This window comes from Embiotoca jacksoni, unplaced genomic scaffold (genome assembly GCF_022577435.1).
Source record: "Embiotoca jacksoni isolate LCO1_2020_lvr unplaced genomic scaffold, fEmbJac1.0.p SCAF_14, whole genome shotgun sequence".
In the NCBI taxonomy this organism is placed as follows: Eukaryota; Metazoa; Chordata; class Actinopteri; family Embiotocidae; genus Embiotoca; species Embiotoca jacksoni.
This window is the reverse complement of record NW_027185274.1, coordinates 9530728-9540382: the sequence shown is the minus strand read 5'-3', so window position 1 is coordinate 9540382 and position 9655 is coordinate 9530728. Positions and strand designations below refer to the sequence as shown.

Sequence of the window (9655 nt, the reverse complement as noted above, 5' to 3'; positions counted from 1 at the left end):
TAACCTTGTGATCAGGGAAAGGAAGGTTTTATGTGTGTCTGTGTGCACGTGTATGTGTACCTGAATGTGTGTAAGTGATAATGTAAAAAAAAAAAAAGGAGCAGACAAATGAGGTGAGGCAGCAGACCATGAGGGTACAGCATTGTCAATTGTTTTGAAAGTGGAAAACAAAGACTCTTGATGTAATGCAACCATGCTTCCAAAAGCTGCATATGAAGGTGACCTCCACTCATTTGAGCAACAATAATTGTCCAAAAAAAATAAAGAAACAATGAATACAACACAAGGTCAAATGTTCCATATTATGAGAGCTTATAGACTGGATCATCAATGAGCAATACTGGAGATGACTGTTCTACACTAGCTAAAGGCGCTCCCGTTTTACTGGAAAGTGTGTGGTTTGCTACATATCTTCCATGTTGGTTGACACATATGAGACTCTATAACACCCAATTGCAACTGAGTATCACCGCTCCTAGTAAACCAAATCAAAACAGATTGCATATCATGCCCATTTCAAAACACAACAGAAATTCACTTTTCTTTCCATAGATATTCACAAATTTATAGACATCAAGATTGAATCATATTTTCCCAAAATATAATTTCACTTCTGGAAAGAGAAAAGAAATAGGGGTGTGAGGATTTGGACTTTAATAGCAAATTTACTTGTAGTAGGTTGAACCTTTTTTTTGTGTGTCTGTGTGTGTGTTTTTGCCTTTTGTCAGCTCTTGGTCCCAAAATAAATCAGGCTAGGATCGGGACATGTGAAATATTATGAAAAGCTAAATTAATCAAATGATGATCGCTGTGGAGGAGACTGTTGAAAATTCCAAAGCAAAAAATTTCAGTAATCAACAGTCCTGAAAAAAAAAATTAAAAAACGAAAAAAAAGCCAATGTGTAAAAGCATTATCATTTCTTTCAGGATTGTTTTCATTAACAAAAAGGGGAAAAAACAAAACATTTTTCAATACATCTATAGAACATTGTCATAACTGATTAAAAAGAAGAAAAAAAACAAGTCAAACAGATGAAACTGTTGAATTGATCAAATTTATGCCACTTATTCAATTTCTATATAGATCATTTTAAAATGTATCTGACTATTCACCTGAATAAGAGACTTCATGACCTTTCAAGATAAACATATGACCTCATTACTGCATCAAATCTGATAAATACACAAATTAATCTGAACACCTTATTATCGCCCCCCAGTGGACTTGATCCACACTGCTCTTTTGAAGGGAGTCAGAGCGATTACATGTGCAAAACAAAAGAGCGTCTCCCAATCACGTTTTCACTCACCCCCTCAATTACTGTTTATTAGCCTACATCGCCAATACCCGTTTGGATAATGAGAATCACAGCATGCCTCACTGATTTGGTATCACCTCTTATATCATCCACTTCCAAACCAGCAGCGTTCAATTGACTCGTTCTAGCGTTTCCTTTGAATTTCAGATTACATCTAACTAGGACTAGCAATGTAGTGGCAAATAAAGATTGTGCACTAAGATATCCAGCAGGTAAAGATCATCGGACAATCCACCAATAAACAGAAAATGTGTTTATATTTTCCAGGAACAAACAACAACAGAAAAAAAAAAAAAAAATCTGTTCCTTTCATCAACTGTTTCCCTGTAACTTAAATTTGAGACTAATCCAAAAATTGTATGAAGCTGAACTGAAATTGAATGTTATTGCCCTCCTCTACATTCCTTTCTCGCACGTGTTGTTCCATCTCCAACAGCATTATCTCTGACCACACCAACATCCCTTTTTTTAACAGGACACCAAATGCACAACTTGCCAGCAGCGCTCCACACTCCGGTTCCGGTGGCATCAACCTTTTCATCATTTGGTTGAAGAGTTTGTTTTTATTAAGAAGGCTATACCAGACGCATAATCACTATACATTGATTTAACATTACCTTTACAATTAAATTCTTCACTGAAATTACAGAATAAATATATGCACATTTTTCTTCAAATCTTTGTGAGAGAGAAAACATTAAAAGTGCCTCTTACAAAGCCGTTAGTGGGTGGCGATGGGGAATCCAGAAGCAATGGAAGGGGAGAAGGGGGAGGGGCTCTTAACAAAGTGTGTGGAAATATCCAGAAAACTTCCGGCATTGTCTTATAATAATATTCACAAATGTTTTACCATCCGTGCGATGGTGCATCCTTTTTACGAGAAGCACCCTGATATAGACAGAAGTCCTCATTAATAGTAATAACCATATTAATAAGATATAAAAATTAAATAGAACACTGAACTCTAAATGTGTTGCAGTATCTCTGTTCATAATGTGATGTAATAGTTCTGAGTAAATCCTCTCACTTCCTGCACTGAAGCGAGTGCATGCAGCAAACTGCAGTTCATTTTAATATATGTATTTTTTTTTCTCTCTCTTTCGATCATTTCCTACAAACTTTATGTGCACGGCCTCCAGGTGTTTGTACATCCTAGTCAGGGGTAAAAGAGACAGAAAGAAAAACCCCAAGTCAGGGAGACGTCCAGCTCCCGTGCGTCTTCATGGTAACTCCATAAAAATGGATTTTGGTGGCAGATGGTAGGATGGTTTGTATGTTTATTCCCCAGAGCCCCTCTTGTTTCTCTTTTGCTCTCTCGTGGGCATATAGAGATATTTATATATTATAAAAATAACGGCTGTTGACATTGCTGGCTACTCTGAAAAAAAGGCACTTAATTGAAATATCTGAGAATGGCCTCTCCTCCAAAGTGATTTGGGGGGGAAACGTTGTGACTGTAATATAATATTGTATTTTATATCATGCTGCTTTTTCAAGTTAATTTTTTAGTATTGGTTTTTTGGGTGATTTTGTTTGGAGGGTGGCAACGTGAATATGTTGACTTTGTGTTTCGTTTTTTCTCCACGGGCTAGAGATGTTAAAACCGGTACGATTTTTCCAAGACTTCGAGGTAATCCGGCTTGGTTTGAAGTTTGGCCCTTAATTCGAGGTAATCGCTTTGGGACGGGTCGGGGTAGCAGCCTTTCCCCGCCGTGAAAAGCAATGTCTCCTTCAGCCGTGCATCCTGCTGCAAATCCGGGTACTGCATGCCTGGTGGGTGTGCATGCGCCACATGCATGTCCTTTAGTTTGGGTACTGTCCCATACAAACAGTCTACAAAGCCCACTGTTGGCGTGGGCCTCTGACTGTCAATCACTGTCGGGCAGAGCCCTCCATTCTCATGAAATCCGGCCATGTCGGCCGTGGTGTGGTTGACTGTAACAATGGTGTTGAGCTGAGAATTGGAGACAGCCAGGGTCCACTCTCTCTCTTTCTCTAACAAGGTTCTGTAGTTACTGTTGCTACTGCTTCCATTGTCTCTCTTCTCTGAAAACTGTGCTCTCTCCTCTTCTGCTATCTCCCCCTCTCTAGGCTTATAAATGGGGTTGTTACACATCTGAGTCACAGGGTGGGGGATGTAATCATAAACGTGGCCATGAGCATGTGTGTGACTAGTGTGAGTGTGTGCGTGCATACTGGGTGTTGGTTTCTCCGGTGTGCCAGTGTTCCCCGCACTGCTTTGCCTCGGTGGGTCCTCAAAGATCCTGCATTGCATTTGGATCCCTGTCAGGTCTACCTCAGAACGTTTCCGGAAAGGCAGCTTCTTCCGACGACGAAGGACAAAGGCAAAAAGCCCGGCAGCCACAAACACAGCGGAGATGAAGAGGAGGAGTAGGCTGAGGATGAGGACCGACAGCGGGACAGCCCCTCTGCCACTAACCTCACCCATGCCAGAGCTCCCTGTGGTGAGGTCATCCCCACCGGGCAGGGCAGGGGAGGGCCCTGAAGAATACTTAAGCTCGGGACAGATGACCTCAACTTCAAGTGAACGCAGATCCTTCCCAAAAGCAAACTCGGGTGTCTTGCAGATGACGTCACCAACGACAATGACAGAAGAGAGCTTTTCCACCCACTGTTTGAGGGGGATAATATCACAGGAGCAGTCCCAGGGGTTCTGATGGAGATCAATCTGGACAATGGAGGCCAGATGCTCTAGGACGCCACGCACTGGCAAGGAAAGGAAGTAATTGTTGCGGAGGTTGAGACGTGCAAGGTTGGTGCCAGCAAAGGCATCAGTGGGTAGAGAGCGTAACAGGTTGTTGTTAAGGAAAACCAGCTGGAGGTTTGGCATTAAGGAGAACGAGTTAGGTTGTATCTCACGAATGACATTATACTCAAAGTAAAGATAACTCAACATCTGAAGCCCCCGAAACATCCCAGGGGTGAGTCTTTCTATGTCATTCCCATTTAGATATAAACTTTTCAGGTTGGGTAGGTTGATGAAGGCACCCTCCTGGACATAGGATATCCGATTGTTCCCTAAATGCAATAAATCCAAACTTGAGAAGTTCCAGAAATCGGATCGGTAGATTTTCTGTATTAGGTTCCCACTGAGATATAATTTCTTGGCATTGAGGGGCCGTGGCAGAAGCTCTGAGATGTTGTGAAAGCTTTTCTCTTTACAGTTTACTGTTAGCCCCAGATCATTGATGTGAAGGTTGCAAATACATCCAGTTGGACAAATTATCGGGATGGGAGGCCTTGTTTGGTAACCGGCAATGGGGGGCTGGTTGATACCTGGGTAGATGCTACGAGGGGTTGGGGGGTTCTTTGTAGGCCGAGGTCGTTTGGTAGTTTTGACAACTCGTTCCTTGTATTCCACAGAAGAGGCTGTGTTGTGAAAGGACGAGAGCATGGAGGAAGGTTTAGTAGGCCATGTGTTCTCATTGCTGAACGGAACCCGGGGAATTCCCAGCTTGGCCTCAATCTCTGCATCGGAGAGCAGAGGACAGAGCTCACTGCGCTTGATTTCCCGCAAGTCTTTCCTGTGTAAGTGGAATGGGTATTCACATGTGATTTCACCCACCAAAGCTGTATAAGGGATTCTCTCCAGCCATGTTTTTAACTGGACAATCTCACACACACAGTTCCAGGGGTTGTCCTCCAGCTGGATTTCCATCAGGCTCCTCCCAACATACTCCAGCGTGCCCTTATACGGCAATGTCTTTAGTCTGTTTCCTCTCAAGTCCAGATGTGTGAGTGACACCGACCGAAAAAGATAATTTGGGAGTACGGGGATTAGATTGTCATTTAGTATGAGCACTCTCAATTTGTGAAGGTGCCTGAATGCACCACTTTCAATCCTTTTGATTACATTGTAGTCTGCCTGGAGATACTCTAAACTCTCCAACCCCAGAAAAGTGTCATTCCGGAAAACCTCTAGTTTGTTTTCATGTAGGAACAGCCGTTTGAGTATTCCTAAGCCGTTGAATGCTCCAGCATGGATATCTTGCAAGGCGTTATTACCCAAATTAATGGAAATGGCATTGTTAAGATGGAGGAAGCTGTTAAAGTAAAGCTTCCTCATGGAGTTTCTCTGCAGGTTGAGCTTGAAGGGCCGGCTCCATATCTGGGAGATCTGGCTGACATTTGTAAATCCTTTACTGTCACAGTGGACATGGAAGATGCCCTCTTTGACCTCGCAGTAGCAGGGCTCGAAGCAGGGCTCGTCGATCTCCTCGGAGTCCTCTAGTAGTGGGATCGGGGTGGTCCATCCTAAGGCTATGGTGCTCAGCAAGGTAACCCACAGCATCCTCACTGACACCAAGGGGATGAAGTCTTGGCTCCAGGGACAGAGCCACTTCACAGCACTGCAACAGAGAACAGAGAAAGAGAATGGGAGGGAGGAGGGGAGGGAGGAGGGGAGGGAGGGAAGGAAGGAATGAGGGTCGTGATTACACATACAGGTACACACACACCCTCACGAAGTTAAGTTTGAGGAGAAGGAGGAAGGCAAAGAGGAAAGAGAGAGAAGAGGAAGGGTGCATTAGTTTCCGTAGAATGGAAGACAGCTTTAAAATGAACACCAATGAATAATATAATGATGTTGGAGACTTCTTGGATTTGCAAAATTGCTGGGCAAATTTAAAACAACATATGAGCCAGGCACTCCTGAATGGATATGATACCTAGCAACGCAAACAAATCTCTCCACTCCGACAGTTAACTTCATTACATAGGTGGAAATGTCATTTATTATACAGCAGATACGCTGGTAAGGTCACAATAAATCACCGTAGAGATTCGTATCGCCATGACTAAACGGAGGCTACAGTAGGCGGGTGAGGTTAGTGGTGAGGAGACACTGTCCCTCTGCTGTATTTATTACATAACAGGGACCTCAATCCCTCTCTCGGTAAATGAGAGTCCAGAAAAGTGCGGTGTAAATTAGAGGAGGTGCACTGAAGGTCTAACGCAGAAAGAGGACAGGAGAACAGAAAAGGTGTCAGATTGGTGGCCATGAGTGGGGTGAAATAGGCACTATCGAGGGACTTTCTGAACCCCCACCCACCCCCCCACCCCCATACCTCCACCCCCATCTCATTAAAATGAACCTAAACATATTTATATTTCCACATCTATGAATCATGTAAACTGGACAAAAAAAAAAAACATGTGGGCCTAAATATTATGTAAATAGTGCCACCACGGCTACATATAATGTCTGGTATTTTATCAGTTAACATATCAGTTATGTACCAAAAAGACCAAAACTAGGCTAAGTGTGAAAGCAAAAATAGTCCATTTGGTCCACTGATTTAAATGGGCAGAAAACGGCAGAGCCCGAGCTTTGTGCCCTTGGCATTTTTCTTGGGTTCCATCCATACAAACCCACTGAAAAGGGAAACTGTTGATTTATTCAATGTAATTGAGCCTGTCATCTGTCCAAATATAATCAATGCAACTTCTTTTTGCTTTTCCAATCGGCGATGCGATTGGACAATTGGAGGAGCAACGGCACAAGTGAAAAGCGCAGTGGGCGAAGCAGCTGCTCCGAGAAGCCCAGTTAAGAGCCAATGTTTTGGTAGATCCGGCCGACCAAACAATTTCATACGCAAAGAACTGACCAATGAAAAAAAAAAAGTAATTAAAAAAATGTACTATTAATAATTCTGAAGACCTCCAAAAATCTCACTTTGATTTAAAAAAAAAAAGATGGAGCTGATAAAAGATTCCTTTCCCTGTCTCCATGGTGTTATGTGCAAAGTCTCTCCCTCTCTCCCTCTATTTTCCCCTCTTTCACACACACACACACACACACACACACACACACACACACACACACACACACACACACACACACACACACACACGCAGCCTCTGAAAATAATTTCTGTAGGCTGTGACTTTTCATCCAGCCACGCACACGGCTGTCCGTTTAAACGAAGGTGTTGAAAATCCAGAGGGAAACACGCTGCCGGAGCAGAGCCGCTGCCCATGGTGCTGAAACAAAACAAAAAAAACCAGCAACAGGAAGAGAGAGGAGCAAAAAAATATATTTTGTAATCCCAAAAAAGACATGACAGTAAAATGCTGCAATAGAAAAAAAAAAAAAAAAAAAATCAAAGATCCCTGCACACGATCTCCTCGCAGCAAAATGCACTGTTTTTATTTCCCTCTCCGTGCGTAATCCTCCAGGATTTATTGATTCCGCCTCCATGTTAGCGATCAAAAAGCGCAGATGGAATGCCAAAAAAGTAAAAACGGTATTTAAAGAAATGGAAAACACTGCGTGCCCTGTTATATTCCCTTAGGGGTGTATCAGATCGGGTGGTATACGTACTTAGTTTAGTGGGATTCCAACTTCACATATCCTCCTGCGATGTGTCCTGTTGTTGCCCGGTGCGTCCCGCTCACCGTCCGATGCCGGGCTGTGAGGAAGAGAACGAGAATGGGGGTGACCGAGCCGTTAGAGTGAAGCAGGATGAAACAGAGATAAAGGGGGGGGAGATGGAAAGAGAGAGCGGGGCATTGAGGAGGGAAAGAAGAAGAGATGCGCATGTGAATGAGCCACGGTTGAATTAAAAGTGATGCTCATCGCGAGTGGCAATTTCAATACGACCTATTAAACGATTTGAGCCTTCAATGTAGGCAACATCAAACTAAGTTAGTGAGAGATATTTGACAAGTTCCTGTCTATTGAAAACGGTTTGAGAATCCCGTTTTGATTTATTGAATTTCCCCCCCCAAAATAACCTTGCCGTCAAGACAGCGAGGAGAGCAGAGCGCTTACTGAAATACATGCCAAGCATAATGCAGTAGCCTTTCGTCGTGACATTGGCAGGGAAATGGTGAATGAAGAACAAACGTCTATTGATCTGTCGACTGGATCCCTACTATCCGTTATCCTCGATATATGGAGAGCGCTTTTGAAGTCCGTGGCTACGCAGACACCAACAATAGATAGAAACGCATACTAAATCCATGCAACCATCTGCATGAGATTGCCTGTGCACATGGAAACAGCCTATAACCACTCACCTTAGTTTCGCACTGCAATTGGAAAGCATCGGGAAAAAAGACCACTAGTTTGAATATTGTTAGATCTCTCTCTTGCTCGTTCTCTCTTTCCCTCCTCTCTCGTTCTCTCTCTCTCTCTCTTTTCTTTTCTTTTCTCTCTCTCTCTCTCTCTCTCTCTCTCTCTCTCTCTCTCTCTCAGTAGCTGAGGCAAAAGAGAGGAGAGAGGAGAAACGAAGACGTGATAGGAATGCAATCTCTCCAGCTCTCACTCTCCGGTGACTCTGACTCTCTCCCCTTCTTTCTCGTCTCCCTTTTTTTTTTTCTAAGCAGTTTGCTTAAAATGCAAGTCCTCGACTTGTGCTCGTCCACTTCCTCTTCCACCCCTTTCCTCCTCCTCCTCCCTCTCCTCCGCTGTCTCCCAGGCGAGCGCTCAACAGCGGTGTAGCCGGGTGAGAGTGTTTTCCTCTCGGCTTTAGGACCGGGTTTCTGTCCGGCGCGGCAACAACAGGAGTCTGTGGATCATATCGACGGTGGTTGGGTCAGCTGCTGCTTTTTTATTTCTTTCTTTCTTTCTTTCTTTCTTTCTTTCTTTCTTTCTTTCTTTCTTTCTTTCTTTCTTTCTTTCTTTCTTTCTTTCTTTCCTCAGGTCCGTTTCCCTGTCGTGCGTCAGAGGAGTGAGGGACCGAGCTGGGGAGGTGGCGGGGCGATTGCGAAGGGATGAGAGACGCAGAGGAAAGAGATCTGGCGGTGAGAGAAAGAGGAGGAGGGGAGGGAAACGAGTGATGGAGACGGCTGCGTTATAGTTCTGGGTGCTGTCGAGAGGAGGAAAGGAAGCGAAGTGAAGAGAGGAGAGCGTGAGGAGCGCTCCGGTCTTTCGCAGCGGGGGCGCGCCTCCAGGAAGAAATAAATAAATAAGAGTCAGGGAACGCGCTGAGCGGGGTGGGTGAGACTACCAGACCTGTGGATGACAGTCAGGACGCAAGACGTCTCTCTCTCTCTCTCTCTCTCTCTCTCTCTCTCTCTCTCTAAACATCTTCTTATTATTGAAACTCATCTAATAATAATAATATTTTACTGAGGGTAATTTAATCTGCTGTAGTTGTGGGAGCAAAAGGTGGAGTTGGCACCCTTCACCCTGCCAATACCTCCTCTCCCTGTTGTGGAGACGAAGAGGGTGGCCGCCACGCTATCTGTCAGGAAGCGTGTGTGTGTGTGTGTGTGTGTGTGTGTGTGTGTGTGTGTGGTTGGGGGGGGGGGGGGGTGTCAAGGAACAAGGGAAATACGGAGCGTTTCATCGTTCCCTTCCATTTACGTGT

General features: G+C 44.1%; 1 protein-coding gene across 1 annotated transcript; it reads right to left on the bottom strand.

Moving 5' to 3' along the window:
- Window positions 1-563: 563 nt before the first annotated feature.
- On the bottom strand, window positions 564-9224 carry slitrk3a (SLIT and NTRK-like family, member 3a). Its single transcript, XM_069147882.1, has 3 exons — window positions 8361-9224; window positions 7663-7750; window positions 564-5689 (listed from the first exon to the last, which is right to left on the bottom strand). Exon 3 carries the CDS (start codon window positions 5629-5631, stop codon window positions 2917-2919), a length of 2715 nt encoding a protein of 904 aa, XP_069003983.1. The 5' UTR covers window positions 5632-5689; window positions 7663-7750; window positions 8361-9224; the 3' UTR covers window positions 564-2916.
- Between the last annotated feature and the right edge of the window lie 431 nt (window positions 9225-9655).

Excerpts from the sequence above, each read along its gene's own strand:
- slitrk3a (XM_069147882.1), bottom strand. The coding sequence starts at position 5,631 with ATGCTGTGGGTTACCTTGCTGAGCACCATAGCCTTAGGATGGACCACC.